The sequence below is a fragment of the Chelon labrosus genome, assembly GCF_963514085.1.
Source record: "Chelon labrosus genome assembly, chromosome: 22".
Classification (NCBI taxonomy): Eukaryota; Metazoa; Chordata; class Actinopteri; order Mugiliformes; family Mugilidae; genus Chelon; species Chelon labrosus.
In genome coordinates, this window is record NC_140355.1 from 3,015,824 (window position 1) to 3,038,632 (window position 22,809).

The window sequence follows — 22,809 nt, forward strand, 5'->3', positions numbered from 1 at the left end:
ATTACCTCAACACACTAGTAGAAAAAGGTGCTGAAAAGTAGTCTGAATAAAGTACTCGCAAAATAATATAAACTACATAAGATTATTATAAGATATAATAATAAAGTGCACGTATGCAGAGGTTGCAGTACTAGGGCTGGCTGGAGAATGTATAGTTGTGTTATGTCCAGAATGTTTATGTATATGTCCATTTTACATTTGTGAATAAGGACAGCACGTACATCGTTGACAGTGGGAGTAGCTTCTAAATAGATTAGATCAGGCATAACATTTGTAACGTTTTTGTGTGTGTATGTGTGTGTGTCTGTGTCAGGCTGCATCCTGCTGGGGATGGCTGCTGCCATCAAGGAGTGTCATTGGGGGTGGGGTGGGGGTGTCTGGTCTGGTCTAGGTGGGTGCTACATGTCTAAGTAACATCCACATGAATGTCAGGTCTTAAAGTTTCCCAGCAGAACATTGATGATCCATGTTGTTTACTTCTCCTGTCAGTAGTTTTAATGTTGTGGCTGATCGATGTATAGTATACAGAATTAAGAATGTGAATTACTGACAGTTTGAATAGGTCAGTGTGGAGTATCGTAGATTAGAATAGATGATAGGATAAATAATAAGACCACGTCACCATAGATGTAATAAATAAATATGTTTTATGACTGTAAATGGAATATGCATGATGGACACTAATGCTTGCACTGTTTAAGGTGTTTAATCGAACAAATGATGGACTGATTTACAGGTTGTGTCACTGGCTGCGTGCTTTAAGCGCTCAGACTGTACCAGTCCGCTTTTATTATTTTATTGTGGTTTAACTATCTGGTAGCAGCCTCGGAGCCTCCCTCCCAGAGGAGTGTGTGTTGGATGTGTGTCTGGATGTGTGTGTACTTGTGTGCGTGTGCGCGTCAGCTGGAGCAAAGCTGGCGTACAGGTGCGCCAATGCCTCGCCAGCACTTCCTGGTAATTAATGACTTCTTCCTGCCTCTCTCTCTCTCTCTCTCTCTCTCTCTCTCTCCATATCTCTCTCTCTCTCTCTCTGTGTGTCTCTCATGGTTGCAATGGTGAAAATTGATGACATGTGAGCATTTGCTTTTTCAGTCACACGAGGACAGAGGCTTGAGTGGGCGAGGAGGAGACTGAGTGAGGAAGGGAGGAGGGAGGTGGAAAACATTTGCATTGTATTTATAAGAAATGCCACTTTTATTGAGCCAAGTCAGTCGTCATCGATCTTAACGGCTACTTTACTCAATTACTTTTCACGATTGTCATGCTCTTCTGTGTCTCTCTACCTTCTTTGGCTCATCTTCTATTTTTAGATTGCGTTCTCTCTTTCCATCTCCGTCTTCCTTTGAGCTTAACCTCCCTTTCCTGTTCTGCATTTTAGTCTGGTCTCTCTTTCTCTTGCTGTACCACAGTTTGTCTTTCGGTACGTGTCTATGCATCTCTTTCTCCCCTTTCTCTCTCTCTCTCTGGTAATCTATCTTAGTTAATATCGTCTTTGCGAGCAGCTGGGTACCGGAGCCCAGTCAGCTCTGTGAGAAACAGACCTCTGTTGGTGTGAGCGTGAGAGAGAGGGAGAGAGGGAGCGAGAGGCACACACACACATAGAGAAAGATAATGACAGAGAGGAAACACGGTAAAGTAGAAAGTAAAACAGAAGCAAAAGAGACAAAGCGACGAGGAGGGAACCTGGCGATTTATACAGGAGCGTACGGCTGGAATTAAAACACTATGAAGATATACATAAATCTCTGTGGATCTACTCTGAGTGGGGAGTAATTGGCAATTGCAGGTCGCAGAAGAGCAGACGCAAGCACCTCCCAAATGTCAACAGCATTGTGTGGCCACCCGCGACGAGTAAGCTGATTGACCGAACAAATGTGTGCTGACTCTGTCCATGGACACCTTCTACATCATTTGACATAATGTAAAAAAACAAAAACCAACACAGCTCACGGATTGGCTGTGAAGAAGGCAGTGAAGAATCTAATGCTTACATTCATGACTGATGGATGGACTGACACGTGGTAAAGATATGCCCGATTCCCAGGGGTTGAATCCTAGCAGCTTTGGTGATCCTCTGACTTTTTCTCTGGTAGTTTTAATCCGTCAAGTTTATAATTAAATAATTGCAAAATTTGACACCTGGTTAACGTACAATACAATGATGGATTGATGGGCGGCCAGTCATGCATGCGTAAAACACACAAGCTGCTGCAAAATACTAGCGAGCTAAGTCCTTCCAATTTACATCGACGACAGAAGGGCTATGAACAGGAGTTATGCACGTTCTCCCAGCATTTTGACTTGGTCATTGTTAAAGTAGTTCGCAAGCCAACACATGTGTGGGCACGCCTGCTCTAGAGGGTTGTGGGGGGACTGTCTCTGCTCTCAGTGGGCGAGAGGCGGGCTAAACACTGGACAGATCACCCGTGTATCACAGGGCTAACACAGAGAGACAGACAACCCTTTACACTCATATCCACGCCTTTAACCAAGGAAACCTTGTATTTGGTGGTCTGTTTAGCTTGGGCGTGTTTAGACGTGCAACGACTGTCCTTAAGCACCGAATAGTGCGTTCACGCTAAGCGCAGAGAGGGTGACAAGCTACAGCACATTTTTTTTAAGGGGAGCCAGATACGGAGCAACAACCTGACGTCACTCCTCCGTTCTAAGCTGCCCCTTCCTTGAATTGTAGCTTGCGTTGCTTGTAGTGTGAACGCACCATTATGCTACTAACCCTAACCCATTTAAGACACATCTCCTGTCTTTGAAAAGCCTTTTTGAATGCCTCGGTTTGTCCTGTGTTTGTTCTGAAGTAGCCGCTGTCACTTGTGTTTCATTATTGGTGACAAAGGATTCAGCATTTTGTTGGGGCTCGACCCATACTGTAGGGTCAAAGGTCAAAGCATCTTTCCATGTTCCGATGTTCGATGTCATTCGTGTCACTCGCCTTCATGAAAATGAAACACTCCGCCTTGATAAGCGGATAGCATGCGCAGTAAAACGGAGACAGGAAAACAAACAGGTAAAGAGACAGTGAGACCGGGACAGCGAGACAGAAGTGTATTTTCGCTCTCCTCCAGCTTGTCTAGTTGCCGGGGTGACCGTCCGGCCTGGCTCGATGCTCGAGTACAAGGAAAAAAAGAAAAAAAAAGAAGAAGAAGAAGGAATGAAAAGAACAGAAAAGAATGAAAAAGCGACTACAATCAATGAGACCCTTTTTGTTTCAGTGGGAACCTCCTTTTACCCCCCGACGACACACACACATTGAAGCGCGCACGGAGTGAGGAACGGGATGACTGAAACGGTGTGTGACTGCGTGCCTTTGTGTCTGACTCCCCTCTCCCTCTCTGTGTGTGTGACTGACTTTATTTAAGACAAGGGTCCTTTTGTTTTAAGCCGGAGAATGGCTCTGAGACCGAGGCTGGCCCTGTAATTGGCCTACTTAGGCCCTGTTTAGCATGAGAAAAGCCATCCTTGGCCCGCCAGTGCCAAGCTAACTCTTGTTTTCAGCCGCAGAGAAGGACGGACTCGCTGATCAGAATTCAGATTAGGCTGAAAAACACCACCACCCCCCACTCTAAACACACTCCTCCACCCTCTGCTTTAAATACACTGCACACTAATTACTTAACGAGAAAGCTGGGAAAAAAAAAAAAAATCCACACTTTTAACGGAGTAGCGGTAGAGTCTATTTAAAGGACGGGGGGGAGGGGAGGCAGGTTCTCTTTCACCTCTTTCCTCCTCTCTAACTTTTTTGTGCCTCTTTAAAAAAAAAAAAAAAACTCTTCTCCATCCGTCTCTCTGTCTTTTATTCTCGAGTTCTCTCCGAAACAGCCCAGACACCACTTGTTGCTGCCAAAATCATTGAACTTAATTAGCGGGACAATGTGCGCGCGGTTTGCTAAGTCTGAGCCGTAAACAGAGTCGCAGATCTGGAGGAAGGGGAAAACGGCAGCAGAGTGGAGAAGTTAGGCTCTGAGCTGTGAGGTGAACGTCTCCACGGCGAGCAGCATGAGGTCACTCCCACGGAGGTAAATGCCATCACAGCCACGGTTTCATTTGTCATCGTCAGCTTGGTTTGAGGTGCCTGAGGTAGGCTTTGTTCCTGGAAGTCAGAGGGCTTGAGAATCAAACCGGGACGCTTTTGATTTGGTTTTTGTCTTCTTGTTGAAGTTTTGCTGTGCGATATTTTGAGGGGTCAATTTTGAGAATGAAAAGAAGCTGGTATCTTTTTGTCAATGCGGTTTAAATGTGTCAGTTTATATGTTGTATATTTTCAAAATGAAAACTGAATTTTAATATTTTAATTTATTCATTTATTTGTTAAATAGTAGCACACATGGACTACCGTATCTGATACCACTAAATAATTACTGACTTTACTTTCTTAATATACCTACTACTTAAGGTAGTAATGCATGGACATGCACACACACTCTCACACACACACGCACAAATATGAACTAAATGGTGTTTCAACCATCTTGTGACATGGGAGTGATAGTAGATGTGAGAAACACTGCCACATATAAGAGCTGCACGGTGGTAAGATGACTGTCATTAACTTGAATGTCAGATTTTTCGAGAGGTGACGAGAAGCATGCACACACTTTCTTATTATTTAGCGTCATTCCATATACACTGGAGGTTGCAGGTGCAATTTTGATTTTGATGTTGACGTAACTCCTAGTACATAAAGACTGAAAATGGTATTTACCCTAACCTTTGCACTACATGGAAGCTTTCTTCAACTCTCCTTTAATTCCATCCCAGATAATCCCTGTACCTGGACACTATGCCATCTTTTCTCTAAGGTTGCAGAGCGTCTCACTTTCAGTGAAAAGGCCGCAGCATTGCTGTGATTCACTTCTGTTGCTTCAAATTTGGTGGACTTTTAGTTGAGAAGTGTTTATTAAGTCATTATTACAAAGCTGCACATTAACTGCTTTTCATTAACCTGTTTGTGGATTGGATTGATTTTGGATCTACAGCTGTGGATCCAATCTCAATGTTTTTTTGTTTTTTTTCTGATCTAAATTTCAAATGAATAGGACTTAAATTCTGACTACTTCTACTATATACAACTGAAGATCCACAGCACTCAGTTTGTTGTCGAGATTCAAGTGATTAATATTTAATTTGATATCCTGACTATCTCCACATATCTACTGTGCCATATCTTCACATCAGCATTCGGACGTTCTTCAACACTGCTGACAGCCACGCAGCTTCCATCAGTACTGCCATTGTGTTCAAACACACAATCATTCCGACACTTAAGAACTCAAGACATTCTTGTGTTCTTTTTAATTTTTTTGTTGCGTGCCTTATTGTCAAACAATTCTCATGCATTTTCAGATTTGAATAGTTCAGATAATTAATTATTTATTGTTTTGTTATTCCAGCACAGATGAAACCGCTCGCATATGCTGAGCTTTAGCGTGCTATCAGATCATCATTAGTAACATTTAACCTCAACATTTGGACTTTTGCAGACTCCATTTAAAGACCACTGGTGTGTATTGATTTGCAACTAAAAATAGTCCCCAACTAATGCACTCTATGCTCCTGTTTGAGAAATCTTTTAGGGAATTACTGAGGATTTAAAAAAGACATATTTGAGTTTTTTTGCCTCACTCTTGTACTGTTTATATTCCCTTTTTTTTTTTTTTCCCTCAGGAATGCTATATTATACCCACATATATTTATGAGTGGCTTCATCTTTGTGTTACAATCTTCACAACCTCCATTTTCCTCTTTGTCTTGGTGGGGGGGTCAACAAGATCACATGACTCTGCCCGATCATCAGTCAGATTGACGCTCTCTGTCTCTCTCTCTCTCTGTTCCTGTCACTGTCTCTCTCGATGTCTCGTCGCCAGTCGATACTGGGTGGCGAGTTGGGTTTGGGGAGCCCCGGCGCGGCGTCGCCCACCAAGCCGGCCGGTCAGTACTACCAGCACTACGGCGCCAACCCGCGGAGGAGAGCGCTGCACATGGACTCCATGGGTGAGAGGCTGCACACGACATAGATACACGAGAGACTACACTGCTTTCTCTGTCTCCAGTGAATGCATCGGAAGAGACATAACAGGCTAAACCTACAATAAAGATATCACAAACAAATTCACACGCTCAGTCACTAGTTTAGAGGTAAACCTAATGAGGTCTCACACACACACACACACACACACACACTCCATCTCCATCAACACTGTCGGCATACAAAGTGACCCCCCACTTGGGGCCCCAAGTCTGTCTGTAGTCAATTTAACCCATAGTTTAACCGTTCAGTTAACTACCAGAACATGAAGTGTCAGTACTTTTGTTACCGTTACACTCTCTTTTTAGTAAAGCAGACTTATATCTTGAAAGTATTTATTTTATCAGTCTTTGGGGAATCTTTAAATGAGGCCCAGAAAATAAAATAAAATAACTCCTTTTGCAAAATAAGAAACTCTTATTTATTTACTGTATGAATTGCAAGGATGCGCGTTTACGCGATTGTTCGTAACATTTGTTTCCGAAGCGGTCGCCATCATGTATGAACTGCCGCTCAGCCTTTATTCAGGCCGTCGGGTGTATAGGGGTTAACTTAGCTTGAGAAACTAAGCAAACACAGTGGTCAGAACTAAGCTTGAGGTGTGCTGTCATACGATTTCGGTGGACACACGTGAACCAATCAGAAAGCAGAAGCGTCTTGTGGCAGAGGAAACTGCTCTGGTTTTGTTGTTTTGGATGAGAAATAAAATCATAATTTATCCTTTTATTTATAAAAGTCATATCAGTTGGGCAAAACTCTGTCTTTGGGTATTTAATTTAAAGATTTAAAAGCTGTCAGCACATTAGGTTATATTAGGTTGCGTTAAACTGGGAGAACCTTTTGCCTCTCACAATAAATTTAAAAAAACACACACACATTTGAATGATACAAATTCCCGAAACAACGGAAACTTTGTCTTTAAATTCTTTCTTGTGAATGGTGGCTTAAAAATATGAAACACACTGAGACGTTTGGATCATTTCTTACAGCGACAGTGCTTGTGCAAGTACTTACCCTCTGCTTTTTGGGCTTTTAAAGAATGGATCTTTCATTCCCTGCAAACATCATATGACTAAATGGAAAGAGAAGAAAATAAAGCAGAATGTCAAATAATCATACATCTTCATTTACATTCTAAATCTATTTGCAGAGGTGCGTGAGAAACATTTTAACCTCGCTTTTCCGTAACATGGTAGAAGGCCGAGAATTGCGTGACTGTCCTGTCTTTGTGCGTGTGTGTGTGTGTGTGTTTTCAAAGAGGTGTTTAAGAAAAGAAAATACAGGGCAGGCTTTTAAAGAGCAGGACAATAGTGGCCGGGGTGTAGCCTTGGTAGCGTTAGCCTTGAGAGGACACAAACACACGCGTACAACAACTCCGGGCCAATTTCCAAAAAAGACTCTCTTTCATTTTTCTATCAAAGTCTCACCTTCCAAGTTAATAGACTGCTCTCTCGCTCCCCTTGAGAGAAACCCTGAAAAATAATATAAACATGTCAAAAGCTGCCTTACTTCCTTTTATCAAGCCAAAAAGAAAAAAGGGGGAGAAAGAAAAAAAAAAGCTCCCGGCCCTGTCCTTTTTGTGTCCTGCCTTTTTATTTTCTGCATCTGCATTGTGTCGCGCTTGTTTGCGGTGAAAGCCTCCTTTGTAAATAAATCGACGGCGGTGGGAAAGGTGAGGCGGCCTCTCTCCTTCCTCCCTGGCTGATCGATTATATTCAAACAAATCCAACAAGGACCTCCTTTTCAAAAAGGCAAATAAAAGCCGGCCTGGTAAACCCTCACGTATTGTTTTACAGTTTTTTTTTTTTCTCTTTCAGAAATTCACCCAAAAAAAGTGCGGAAGGTGCCTCCTGGCTTGCCATCTTCAGTAAGTGATAACATGCCCTTTTTTTGTAATCACTATGTGTATGTGTATATGTATTGCTATTGCTGCTTCGAGTGTGTGAGTGGGAAGAAAAGGCGGCCGATGCTCCTCAGAATCGCCAAGCTGGTTTTGTGGCTGGACAGAAAAAGCTGTGTAGTGTGGAAAAAGCCTGGCTTTGTGAATCTGAGGAAGATGAAGATGATGATGATGCAGTTGGAAGCCGAACCGGACGCAAACAGCTGCTGGCCTTTTTGTTATCGCTTTCTATTTTGGGTTGAATTGGCTGGTTTGAATTGGTTTCATGCCAGAAGAAATACCTTTTAAATCTAAGTGTACTGAAACACGGGAATGATGGAATAATGTTCATTTGTAGCAATATATTTATTGTATTTTTGATTCGTAGCAGATATTAAAACTAAATTTTGACTGAAAACTGAAGTAACTGGTAATGTAAATACACACTACGTATATGTAAGCAGGCAATATTTGTTGGAAATGTTTAGTTTCCTTTGTATTTAAAGATCGTCACTGATGATGTGGTATTTTAGCTGCTCTGAAAGGACAGGAGTCGCAGAAAAAGAAAGAAAAACGGCACGTGTCACCCTGTCTTGTGAATTCGTGTAGCTGACGATGATGATGCTTTTGGAGCTCAGATGACGAGGACTTTAATTCTAAGAATAAATAATCCAACAAAGCAGACAAAGAGTCTCCTCTTCTGCATTTCAATCTGCGGGATGAACGGCATCGGAGCACAGTCTTTGGCAAAAAGAGGCCCACGTTTCATTTCTCATGCTGATGATAAAATATTGGTTATTATTTGGGCGATAGTGAGTCGGAATTATTGAATGAAACTCTTAGCGCTGGATCTAATCGGCAGGAACAGTCATCCATCAATTGAAGAAAATAGAAAATAGCCAACAATTGTGCTAATCAGTCATTTGATTAAGCAATTTACCAAACATTTCTGAGGACTTCCTGGCCTTCTGTTCTACACTATGGCAAAAGTATTCTCTTTTAGGGGTTTTACTGTCATTAATAAGAGATAGTGTGTGGATATTTGTGGACTTAAACGGTTGCTTATGTTGGACTTAGCTGGACTGTGAGAAAAATTCAGTTATCATATGCTCTTATTTATTCCGCGTTTCATTTGTTTTTAATGGGAATGAATTTCACTTTTATCTAGCATGTTTTGATTCTGTGATGATTTGCTATTTCCTTGGTCTGTAAATGGAGCAGATGTCCTTTTGCGTTTTATAGATCTATCGCAGCTTCATTAGATTTATTTCTAATTTTGACTCCAAAGTGTTGAACGTGTGGACAGTTTTTTTTTTTTCTCTCAGTCTTGACCTCATTAATGGCCAGTTAACGACGGCTGAATGTACAGCGTGTCAGCCGCCTCTTTGGCTCGGCGGGAGTCCGCCTTTCTCTGGCCTCGGCCCGCTTTGTTCCCGCTTCCTGCCCTCTTTCCTCCACCTCTCTGTGTCTGCATCAGCCTGCACCAGCCGGGTGAAGGAAGGGAAGGAGGAGAGAGAGGAAGGAGGAAACCGGAAAGCCAGGAGAGGCGAGGAAAGGCATTAAAAAAAAAAAGGAAGAAAAGCATTTATTCAGTTAATGAAAACTGGCAAAATTCTAAGACGGTCTAACTTGCAGCGGTGAAAATTTTAAAGGTCCCTTGTATACGATTTAGTGCCATCTAGAGGTGAGATCACAGACCGCAACCAGTTGACTACATTTCGCCTTACTCTTCCTTTCCATGTATAATAAAAAAATAAAAAAAATAAAAGAGTTTTCTAGAGTCACTATTTGGTTTGACCATCCTGAGCTACTGGAAAAAAATGGCAGACTCCATGGAAGAGAACCTGCTCCTCCACTAGAATAGAATAGAAGTAAAAACCCAACATAAAAAACAACATATCACATATATTACATAATAATAAAGACATAAATATGATAATATGATGGACCTCCGAAATCCTACACACAGGACCTTTAAACAGCCAGGACCTTACGTCTTCAATGCTGTCAGGATTTTTATGGTGGGCATACTAAATACTGGACAAGGACATTGTGTCCTGCATTCCACACTTGTGTGAAAGATGGTAGTTTTGATTGGGGTTTGAAGTTGGCAATGAGTTTCTTGTATCAAATGAAACCCAATCTTTTTCCTAATTTAAATTTATATTTGGGCTAAAGAAAGTAAACAGTGGTGGTGGTTGGTTTGGTGATTATTGTGTTGATAAAACTCAGCCTGAACCCCACAAATGGACTTTTTTTCCCAACTTGGTCATGTTTTCAGTCTCTTTGATACTTGGAAGGAGCTTATATGTTATGACTGAGTAAACATTTTAGTCAACACACTTAAGTACTGAAAAATAATGCCCGGAAGTTTCGGTGGTAGATGACTTCCTAATACTATGAGAATCCACATTCTGCTCTTGTTCTGAAAAAAAAACATGGATGTCAACCAGCAGTTTTTAGAACTTCTAAAGCCTGAAAGCCAGTCCAAATTACCAACATTTTTTGTGGTAGAAAGTTGGTCCTGACCTTCAGCACAAACCGACCCAAAGCAGAAAAGACTCCGTCCAGCTTGACCAAGCTTTATCCATTTCACGCCAGGCTCATCCCTCATCATGAGTGCCCCCACTTAACCAAGATGTGCTGTTATGTTCCTCTCAAAACGTATTGCATAGCAATTTGGAGGCATAAATGTAAGAGTAGAAATTGTATTCCTGGTGCAGCTTCACATTCTACCAGGACATTTGGAAGAGGAAAAGAAATATAAAAAGGTCAAGACTCCAGCAGCACTTTCCAACTTTAATAGACCGGCGCGTTTCAGCTTGTGGCCTTCATTTGATGGCGGCTATCAAGAAAGACTGCAAACAGCAATTTAAATATTATACGGAGTAAAAACAAATGTTATTTTAAATGAAAACAGTCATATGCATGCTCATATGAAACAATGGGGCAACCTGAGAAGTGGGCTTGATCACGTGATATCAGGCCAACCAATCACATACATCCACATACCAGCCAGGAGACAACTAAAAGTGACAGTTGGGCTTATAGTCATGTGGTTTCAGGCCTGGCATTGTACCAGACTGGCAAAGAAGAGGAATGTTCAGTAAAGGTCAAGGAGAATAAAGATGTTTTCTTTCATCTGCATGTGTCGCAGTTGTTTGTGGTCTTAAACTAAAATACTTTTTTTTTGGTTCTCAGTCATCTGATGAATAGGGTTTTGTCACAAACCATTTGAAGTCTCATGGCTTGTTTCTGATAATTCTGTTGAGTTACTCTATTGTCAGCTCAAACTTTTCCACCGGCGACGTCTTCAGTATTGTGTTTAGCTTTGCAAACTCCTGACTACCGTCCCTATGATTTGTGCGCTGCACAATAACCTCACAATCCTGTCTGACGCACAAGTACAATTGTAAAGCCTTTAGTCGACAGTCATGTGATCCAGGTATTGGATCTCTCTCTTTGTCTTCACGTCTGTGGCACTCTGAGCCATCTCCTCTCTCTGCTGTAACCCTCTCTGTTTCCACCTCTGTGATGTGAGTAATCCCACCCTCTCCTCCCGTTCACATCAAGAGAGAACGAACAAGGAGAGGACCTGCTGCCTGTGAAAGAGAGCGTCGGTTCCACTGCAGAGAAATGGATTGCCTTTGCGCTGGCTTTTATTCTGAAAAGGCGTGCAATTGATGACAGGTGTTCATTTTCATATTCACTTCTGTTTGGGGTTCAACAGTGTTTTGGAGATTTTAGTGAGGGGAAAAAAGAGCTCTAAAGTTTGCTACCAAAACACTGAAGAACCAGACGCCATGTTTTAGGACTGACACTAAATGCAGCAACGTCATCTGAGCTGGGTGTTCTCTTTTGTATTCGTGGTTGCAGCTCAAAGAGGAATGGCTAGTTGCTATTTCTGCAGGACAGTTTATCATGTAAATTCATCAAAATTTAATATATATATATATATATATATATAACTTTTCTTTAGAATTGTAGAACAATTCAATTTATATTCATCTCGATCCACATTTAATACAGTTCTTTCACCTGCACAGGTACGCTTATGAAGTTTTCCACATAAAAACTCCCAGAACAAGTGTAGTACGACTCACATGAGCACTGATGGCATTTCTGAGTAGTCTAACTTACCCTGAAAGGAATCATATAGGACATGTTTAGCTGAAACACATAATTATCCTGTAAGTCTGCGTATTTAATATCCTATTTTGTTTGAGCGACAATACATAGATTTCTGGTTTGCATGCAGTAACTGATCCATTTGTCGAGCCAGAGCAGTTTATTTTTGCTAAAGTTGCACAAATCCATCAGGGGGTGCAGATATATTTTTGTTTTATTACAGACTGTCTCTTGTTGGTACTCAAAAGCTTACAAAACATTTCATATGAATTTCATAGTTGGTGTCTTGCTGCGGGGATTGAACCTATAAGCTTGTCAGCTGCTTGTTTTTGACTCGGATCAGTCGCAAAGAATTTGCTGCGAGTTTCCCCCATTTGATTTTTAAAGCTCAGCATTCGGGTGTCTGTTCAGAGATTTTTTATTTTTTTTCCCTGCTTCTCTCCGATTTATTTATTTTTTTCCTGAATGGTCCGGCCTCCAAACCTGCTGCCAACAGCAACGGCACGGCGAGGAGGATGAAATGTGTTTTCATTCCTGCTTCCAGCAGCAGACAGAAAGCTGTTTGTCGCTATCTCTCCGATGCAGAAAACTGAACTCTTTAATGATTTGATGATGATTTCTTTTTTTTTTTGTATTTAGTTGTCACACTGGAGTTCCAGATTTTCTCTTTCTTTTTAATAATTTGTGTAATTTTTCTGACATCAACAGAAACCGTTTTGCGTGTGCTGATTCTGCAGGAGACACTTGTGTCAGTTAAACATCAGTTAAGATTTGCTCAAATCCCTATCTGAATATTTATTTTCTATTAAGCTTGTTGAATATGATAAATGATATTCGTCAGTAATGTGGATTCTGCATTCCTGACATATGTAATGTAATGTAGGAAACTTTCTAAATCACATTATAGTTTAAAATTTAAAATTTCGCAAAAGTATGTAAATATTAAGTGTGGTATTATAATAAACGCAATCTTAACAGCACATAGTCACTTAAATTTAAAATCCACTTAAAAAAAAAACATCTGTTACATTTACAATGCATTTAAATCATATGATTGGATAAGTATTGAGTATGCTAGTGGTTAGAATGTAAAATATATCATGGAATGTTTGGAAACATATTCTGAAAATACATCTTTTTAACACAGAATGCAGATTAACAGAACAAAATATCACAGGATTAAAGATTATCCGATCAGTATCTTTTTTTTAATAAATGCAACTGGATTCTTTGTGTCTTTGTTGGCGATGTTATAGATTAATACGTGTTGTACATTTATAGATACCATACCATAATACCACAACAGCACTTGCAGCCTCCTGCAGGAATTTTATTTATTAATTTTTTTTGCATGAAGAAGATGGCTCAACGAGAAAAACACAATTGTCAAATATACAACATTTCACACCATCGTCTGAATGATGATGCTAGACATGGACTACAGCCACGAAATGGCTGCACCTGCTCTGACTACAAACACGACTTAACAGAGAAACGCCTGTAATGCGTGCGTGTGTGTGTGTAATTCTATGGCAACACAGAAAGGCCAAAAACAAAAGTTGTCTTTGTGAGGAAACAGCACGCACGTTTGACCATCAAAACCAATTTAAAAGCGTCGATTTTTCTGAGGCCTGTCTTGGTACAGTAGTCTGATGCTGTCACAGAGCTACCTTGTTACATTGCTGGGACAAAACACAAAACAGTTAACCTACATGTGACCTCAGCAGCGAAGACGCTCTCTTGATTTGGCTTGAATGAGCCTTGACTCAATTTAGGAGATGATTTTATTTATCTTTTTCACAAATAAGGATTGTGGAATCTTACAACCGAAGAATAATCTGCCACGGGATTAGGGGTTACATCGGGTTACATCAGTCCTAGAAGAAGTCCTTAGAAGAAGTGAGGACCAGAAAAAAATGTCATCACTTCCCAAAGCTGTAGTGACACGACACATTGTTCAAACAGGAACTACAGTTAAATTGTGAAAGAAATTTAAAGCTGGAGTGCTGTTATCTTTGTTGCGGACATATTTGGTCACCATGTTTTGACCAGCTGTTCTAAAACATACAGAGACGTCGCCTAGTTAGCTTTCAGCTTCTCACATACAGGTATATCTCACCAGCTAGCCTTAAATAGCTGTGTTTGTTTATTAGCTGTTAGCTTGTTAGCAAGTGATGCCTTTAGAAGTCTCCTCAGAAATGGTACATTTCTACGGTGGACGTGTATTTTTCATGACATGATCAAACATCTGATTTTGACCAATCATGTGAGCTAGCTACATATTTACCGCGCATTTGACTTCGTATGGCTGTATTGCATGGGTGTTCCTTCATAATCAAACACGGATAAAGCTGTGTGAACATTTGAGCTCAAATACGCTGTCATCATGAGCGCATCATTGGGACAGGCAAATCTAGCAATCGCTTGGGGCCCGCTGAAAACAATGAGGGAAGGGGCCCCCAGATGGCTGCCTTTTAGCATATTTAGCAATGACAAAACCTAGGCCCTGCAATGCATCAACAATACTCCACAACCCCACCTAGGGGACCCTTTTCTATCTGCCCGATCACTAGTTTGGACTGAAGAAGACATACCTCTTCCCCCAGAACCTAGTATCGCCCCTGTCTGTCATGACTTTTTTTCACACGGTCTCCTATTGTTTTAGTGCCGCCTTACAAGTGCTCCGTGCGATCATTTTAGCGACACTTCAGCTGCGTGAAACCTGCAGATATCTATTTTTGGCCCCTAGGATCAGGAGCAGCAGCTTTCCAGGCTGATTATTCCTCTAGATTAGATGTATCTGTGCACTGCACAACTTTTCAGATGACAGCTTACCTGTACACTTTTGTCTGATGACTTCAGGAGCGCTAAAATTTTAGCCTGCGATATACTGAACTTAATCTGACCTTCCGTCATACTTCAGCTGTCGGTTTCAAGAGTCACGTTAGTGTTAGTGATACTTGACAACCCCTTATACACTTGCCCGCTTTCTCTCATCATTTTATTTTATCTTAACGTGACATTTTTCTCCGTCTTTAAGAGCCTTCTGATCACGCTGAGCTTCGTATTTACCATCTGAAATCATATTAAATAGAATTCAAACACACTGATTTTCAGCTAGTGCACATCCACAGTAATTTATACAATTATAGACAAGTGTCATTTTAGTGTGCTTCAACTTATTTCCCTTGCTGTTTTGTCGCTGCCCTCCCATATGCTCCGGCTCGTGAGCGCACATCATTTAAGGCAAAAAAAAAAGTCTTATCTGTTTTCTCTCATCTCTGTTACACATCCACTGCGGGCGATGGCTCTTTTTCTTTTAATTAATTCATTTCTCCTCTTTTTTTTTTTCTTCTCCTTCTTTTTTTTTGTGTATCTCCCCGCGCCGCAAGTTTGTTATTGTTGTTTGTCAAATTTAGTTTGCTGAGTTGATGATTTACTTTGAGAAACAATTAAACGTCGCTTGAGAGGAGAGCGTGGGACGTCTTTGTAATCAAAAGGAAATTAGGCATCAGTTGCTAACATTAGCAGGTTGCAGAGTGCCGTCTCGCTGCTGTTTTTCTTTGTTGGTGTTGGGAGTAAAACAGCTATTTTTATTTATTTATTTTTTTTTATTTTTTTTTCCTTTAGATATCATTGTTTTAGTTAATTTGTTGTTTGGGCTGATAAAGTCTCCGGCTCGTCCTCAGAGCTTTGCTAATGCTGACTGAATGAACAATAAAACACACATATATGTCAACATTATCTCTAAAAATGACTCTAATGAACCCATAAAGCGGAACAGAAATGAACTGATGGATTGTACGTGGCCGGCTGTGCTTGTTTAATGTTCAGTTTTAGTCCATTTGTTGCTTTTTTTCCCCTTTTTTTCAGGAATTCTTCACACACACACGCACACACACAAACACTTATGCACACACACAGGACGAAATTCAGCATGATTGTATTCAGGGTTTATATGTTAAAATGGTTGATTTGTTATTATTTTTTTCAATTTTAACAACTTGAAATCGCCTCATACAGGAATTACATTTATTTATTTTAAATCTTTTCAAAAGTAGATAATTAAATGTTGTTTTTTCAAAGGCTAGTGTTGTTCATTTTTATTTTTGGTTCGTAACATTGAAACAAATGAATACACAGTTTATTCTGATTAGTTGTCTTTTTTTTCTTTCTTTTTTTTAAAATCAGATTCAGATTTTACCATACCACACTTTTATTTTATTTATTGAGGTCACTCGTGTGCTTTAAGTTAAATATATCAATCTGTATATATGAATATATCAGTATTTCCCAAGAGTTTAACTTGTTATTAAGTTTCTTTCTTTTTACGATATATTCTGGAAGCACAACACAAAAGTGTCTCTAAGAATTTTTTATTTTTTTTATTTTAATTTTTTTTAATTGAACACAAATTCTTAGGGACAGTGACAAAATAATTGCAACAGTACATCTACGAAACATAGGGGGTTATTTTTCGTGTGTGTATAAGGCTGTGCCATGTTGTGTGGTTGTGTTGAGTCTACTTAAAAACAAATGCACAATGATAGAGGGAGAAAGAAAGCAAAGTCATCATTTGGTATTTTGTGCATTGTGATAGTAATCCAAAATTTATTTCATCCACCCAGTGTCAGTATATCATTGGTCACTATCACTAGGACACAGAGAAAGCCTGTGATGATACTCAGGATCAAGGCTAAAGATTTGATTTCCAAAAAGCAGCCATGAAATTGCATATTTTTATTTTTATTTTTTTTACCTGAAGGTTCAGTATTCAATATTTTGGTTTAAATGACAGTATCCAGAGTGTGAAGAGTCTCATCTTTGGCTCCCTACCAGCACCAGCCTTTGAAAACAGACCTTGACTTCCTTTCGATTTGAAAAAAATGAATCCCGGATTGTCAACATTTTTAGGACTCGTTTTTTAAGCCCGGACTTCTCTATTTAGTCCTCCTCGGCGAGGTGACTGGGGAGATCTGCCCCTATCTCCGGCTTCTCTCTCCTTCTCTCTTTTCTCTCGCTCGCTCGCTCTCTCCTCGGCTCAGATGTGGTTTTGTTTAAAGTCGACAGCGTTAATTAAATTAAGCCAGGTCTTGCAGAAGGCACAGTAGGAGAGCCGGCAGTTCCCGGTGGGCCGCGGGTGGAGGAGGGATGGGGGGTGCTGTAGGAGGGATGTGGTGGTGGTGGTGGTAGTGGTGGTTGGAAGGGGGTACAGGGAAGTGGTTTGGTGAGCCATACTGCCCCCTTCAGACAGCCCCAGGCTCAACAGGGAGGTATCAGACCCTATCAGTCAATTACTCCATTGTCTGTTAACTGTTTCCTGTATCATGTGACAGCAGATACATTATAATGTTGGACTGATCACACTTTCTGCCGTGTTTCCCTTAAATAATGTGTTGTAAAAAGTACTATTCAAGTGATCTATGATTGCTTTTAGAGAACATTCTCCAGGTTCTTCTAAAAGCATAAGAACATCTGAACTCTATGCCGCTAACACAGCTGTCTACTCGTCTCAGTTTTAGGCTTTCCACCATAATATGTAACCTGGATGCAGGGATATGCTCCCTTTCAGCCTCAAGAGCATTACTGAGGTCCAGCACTGATGTTAGGTGATAAGACCTGGCTCACACTCCGTGTTCCAGCTAATCCCGGCGGTGTTGGATGGAGCTGAGGTCAGTTCTTCCACACCAAGCTGGGGGAAGCCTTTTTTTATTTATTTTTTTCATAGACCTGGCCTTTGTTCATGCGGACGTTGTCCTGCTGATACAGGAAAGAGTCTTGGAACCGCGCATTGTTGTCTAAAACATCGCCGCATCCTGTAACGTGAAGATTTTCCTTCACTAAAACTAAGAGGTGCAGAAAACACATCTGTGTCCACATATTTTTGGTTATTTTTCAGTTGCACTAGGCGTAGTATATATTTTAAATTGTATTCTTTAACCACATTTGAAACCATAGTCATAGAGAGTGGGATTATGCCTCCAACTAAATGGAGTGTCACACACAGAGACAGCAACGTGCAATGACCTCACCTCCTCTTTTTGGAAGTGTGTGTGTGCGCGCGTGCGATTTTGCGTCGCCAGGGATTTAAACACGGCTCCGATTTAAAAACGTAATGCAGTCAGTAGAAATAAAGCAGTGGCTTGAGCTTAGGTGTGAATGCTACCGTTGTCCTACAGCAGCCGCTTCACTGTGAAGAAACCCAGAGGGCAGCTTCAGCCAGGGATGACCTCATGGCTTAACTGCTCCAAACACACACGCACACACACACACACACACACACACATGCCGACAGGCAGCTGTGTGTTCAGTTATGTTTTGCGGATGCTTCAGTGACTCATTCCACTTGAAAAAGCTACAGAAAGGCCATTAGAGTCTGAGTCTGTTTGTCTGTTGTTCTCGTCTATAACTTCTCGCATGACATTTAATACTGATAAACAAATAGCTAAATTGAGAAAAAAAAGTCTGTGTGCAAGTGTTGTGCATCGCATGTGTCTATGAGCTGTTTGCTTGACTTTCATCCCCGAAATGTCCCACGCTTCTGCACCAAAGCCGCCATTTTGTGTCAGATAATATAGTTTTGACTTACTTGACAACATTGTCTTAGTGTTTACTAGTTACTAGGCTGATGGTGTAGCCCTTCTTTAGTCAGTATACAGTAAATTGGAAGGCTAACTACTGCTACTACCCCACACATGGGCAGTCAAATGACTCAGACTGGTATCCATCATTGTATGTACTACAACTGAATTTCACCCCGTGCCATGCCATATCATGCCATATGCAGGCTCCACACTCATCTAAGGCTTTTGTTCACCAGGAAGGAAACCACAGCCAGGTAACTACAAAATAAAGAAAGCAAAATAGCTCTTTGCTGTTGGATCAGTGGAAACCTAGCCTCACTCACATTTAGCAAAGTTAGGGTTAAGTCTAGTCTGCTCATTTAATGTTAGCTCCGTGTCTTGTTACCTGACTTTGGATCTTTATCATAACGTCCCAAGTGCACGAATAACACGCCAAGTAACACTGCTGTCTATTGGTATGAATGTGTTGAGTTTCATACTAGTAGGTAATTGCAATGACAGACCACCTAGCACGTTAGCTTTAACCCTAACCATCTCAACAGATTTTAAACTTTTGACTCGCAAAATTCTTCAAATGCTTTGCCAAAACGTGCAGTGGGCCCAAAGTGGAATCCTCTTCATAGGCCATATCACAAAGGTTACATGTTTGCCCAAGTGTGCTAGATGGCTTTATGTTTATCGTGGTCTACTGGAGGCTTACTGCTTACCCTGTTAGCTGACAGAACAAATTAGGCAAAAATCTGAATGGATTAATATCCCCAGCTCCTATAGGCCCCCAAACAAACTGGTCTGGACACATCCTTGGCAGTCGCCAGGTTTCCCAGTTAGTTGCTGATAGCACCATCTGACCTTTACTTTCGAGAAAGGATTACAGTTTTTCTTGCACTACTGCCTCACGGCTTCAAAGGTTCCCTTTCAATGAAGTAACCTTGGCCTGAGGATGTCTGCCGTCTCTCTGTCCTTCTAACGACGTTTGGCTTTTACAGAGACCTCTCCCTCCCGCTCTTTCACAAACACACGCACAAGTGCCTGCTGCAGATGTGAACGTTCCCTGGTGCATTCCTGAGCCCAAATATTTGGCTGCCGTAACGGGGAGCAGAGAGCGGCGCTCTGATTTGCTCCAAGGCTGTGATGGAAATCACATGTTGTCACAAACGCACACACCAGTTTGCATTTGTGGTGACAAAACTGCTGTAAGTTGTTGATAATGTGTTAAATAGTTCACTGTTGCCATTCTCAGCAGCACCAAGATACAATTTATGCCAGCTTTTGTTCTTTTTTTAAGGGAGTGAAAGCATCTACTGTGTGTTTTTTATTTTTTTGCTTTTAAGTGATTGCAAAACATAACTTAATGTGGACAGGAACAAGATGGTCACCCCCCACAGTGGAACAAGGCATGTTCAAAGGCATTCTGACGTCTGTTCTAACATGGCAGAAGAAACCATTTACATTGGCATTTTCACAGAAATTGTTTCATCTGGGTTTGTGTTTCTGACAGAATTGCTCATAAATACTGTCCTTTTTCACCCAGCTGCTTATCCGTTCTTAGAAGTCAAAGCTTCCTTGAATGCACCACTAAGTAGTGTTTGGAAAAATCCATTTATGTCCACAGAAAACTAGGATGCAGGTATCTGATTTTGATAAAGTCTGCCTTAATATACTGTGCACAATGGTGAAGGAGGTTTTGTGTTAAGTGTCTTGTATTGTTTTTGACCATGATAAACATTATCATGAACTGGTATGTGTCATTATCGGCTCTTTTAGATCTAAAAATGACTCCTCAAGAGAGCTGTGATCACAGTTGTCTGTTTCTTTCAAGAGTTGCTGTAGAAAGGAAAGAGCAGGCATAAAGGAAACAACGGGCTGCTCTGGTGAGAGCGCCGGCTCAACAAAGCCTGTGTCTTAGTGATCTGAACATCAGCCTCGCTGCACACGCGAAACACACACCCTGACGCGTGGCTGTAATGCGTGCTGGTGGTGTGGATTAACTTCATCCTTAATCATTGTTTTCATTCTGAGCACGCTCTGTGTAAGGCATACCTCGACACAAAGTGCTGAGCGGGCTTTCTCTCAGCAGCAGGTTGCACTCCCGCGCTGGATGGACCTCTCAGCAGGCGGGCAGCAGGTTTCACACCAAGTCAGGCGCTAGAAACTGGTCTGAGCTTTGATGGGCCGCAAGCATCCAAAACACAAGGTCAGTTGAGGGATTAAACTAAAATCAGTTCAATAGCAGTATTTGTTTTGCAGGTGTGCGGTACTAAATCCACATACCTTTGATGAGAGGAAATAACCTTTAGGAAACTGGAAGAGTTACTAGAGTTAGGAGGCTAGGGAGAACTACAAAATGTTGTACAGAGCTGTCCTCTCTCTAATCATGATCAGTTGGTCTAAACTTTATTCATTCTAGATAATCATGTTGTATTCTCTAAGGTTGAAGGTTCTCTAAACCAAGCAACCAATCAAAGGGATTTCTCTCACCAAAGCACTCCACCGCAGATTTAAGATCAGGCCATGGATGCCTACCAACAGCCTGACCTTGGTCAACGTTGACCATCGGCGTGGTTTGTTAAGAGGTTTTGAGTTTCTCTCCATAGTATCGTAATATCTTGAAATGACATACGCTATCATTTGGTTTTTATAAAACCCGAAATGAACTCTTTCTGACGTTTAAACACACAGCTTTAGTTGAGTCTTCCTCAACAGCACACCACGTGGCTCACTTCAAAAGTTTAGGTAAGGACATCATCTTCAGTTTCTCATAAACGGTCCACGGTTGTAGATTAAATGTCACGGCCTGAGAGAAGTGTCGAGTCCATGAATGAGTCAATAGGTCACGACTAGCTCCGTCATGTCTGCAATGCCGGAATGTAGTCCAGATGTGATGCTATGCCTGGGGATTTCTGTTGCTCTTCACATTGAGGGGGACTTATTGTAAATGTCTGCACAGATAATAGCTGGATGGAGATATTACATTCAGTAGGATCGCCAAAGTCAGTAGGCCTCAACTTCTGGGGCTCATAAATGTCTACCATATTTCACGTCAATCCTTCGAGGACATAGACCAACCGACACTACCATTCCTAGCATGGCTAAATAATAGGATATAAGGGGGTTTCTTACTGTGAAATTGGTTTGGCTGCAGGCAAAGCTAAGATTCATGTTTGATAATGGGAAGTTATTGCTGTACAGAAGAGTCTCTGTGGACTTTGGCTTCCTTCTGAAGGTCAGTCTCACAGAGCTGTATGGCTATTCAGTCAAGAATTTAGCTAGTGCTATCTCAGCATGAGCGATAACTCCACATTGTTGACTCCAGTAGGTCAGTACATCACAAAAATGACTCAAAGCAGTCATATTTCAACTTGACGCTATATCCATGAAATGAATGTTGGTTATCTTGACCAATACTTTGGCTCAGATAAGATATCCATATTTCTTGCAGAAGAATTTCAAAGTAACTTCTCAAACGTCCACCAAGCAGAACAGTGTTTAAAATATCTTGGTGGCGTCGTGAAGTTCGCTGCCATTCAACAGTTGCGCACCGCTAGCCCCACCTCTATTCTCTAAATACAGGAAGTTGAAGTGGGAAGTTTTTCTTATTTTCTGTTTTTTTTGCTAACCCCCCGCTGAAGAGCTTCCCTCCAATTTGTAGAATTTCTCAAAATGTTCCGTTTGTGAGGCTGAAAAGAAAAATCACAGAAAAATCACCATAAGGGCTGCTTTGCATTTTTAATTAAGAAACTAACATATGAATATATTTGCATATTATTGAGTTGCAGATTAAATCATGCATACATAATTAGCATGCACTCCTGTTTGCCTCTCTCTCTCTCTCTCTCTCTCTCTCTCTCTCTCTCTCTCTCTCCTGCTTGCTCTCTCTGCACTGTGCTTACTGCTTTTTTGGCAAGCTGTGGTTCTGATGGATGCCAGACACACACACACGCACACACACACACACACCTTCTTCAGACACTAAAACACTCACATCACAGACACACTTACACACCCTCAACAAACACTTTTGGGAGTCTCTCCTTCTTTCTCTGCAACTCTATGAGTTTTTTTTTTTTTTCTGTTTTAGAGGAAAATTAGCGTCTGATTTTCTCTGTCAGAATTGAGGCCACGTCAGGTTTTTGATCCTGATTACACCAAAGAGGGAAAGTCTTTCCTCGCTCTTCTCT

General features: G+C 41.1%; 1 protein-coding gene across 2 annotated transcripts in view; it reads left to right on the forward strand.

The window, feature by feature from the left end:
- Positions 1-22,809, forward strand: part of tcf4 (transcription factor 4) — a 212,010-nt gene that overhangs the window by 116,472 nt on the left and 72,729 nt on the right. For both annotated transcript variants that reach the window (XM_084572010.1, XM_084572009.1), the window contains exons 7-8: positions 5,880-6,006; positions 7,858-7,907. In XM_084572010.1, the coding sequence (XP_084428136.1) occupies positions 5,880-6,006; positions 7,858-7,907 (177 nt within the window). The remainder of the gene's footprint in view (positions 1-5,879; positions 6,007-7,857; positions 7,908-22,809) is intronic.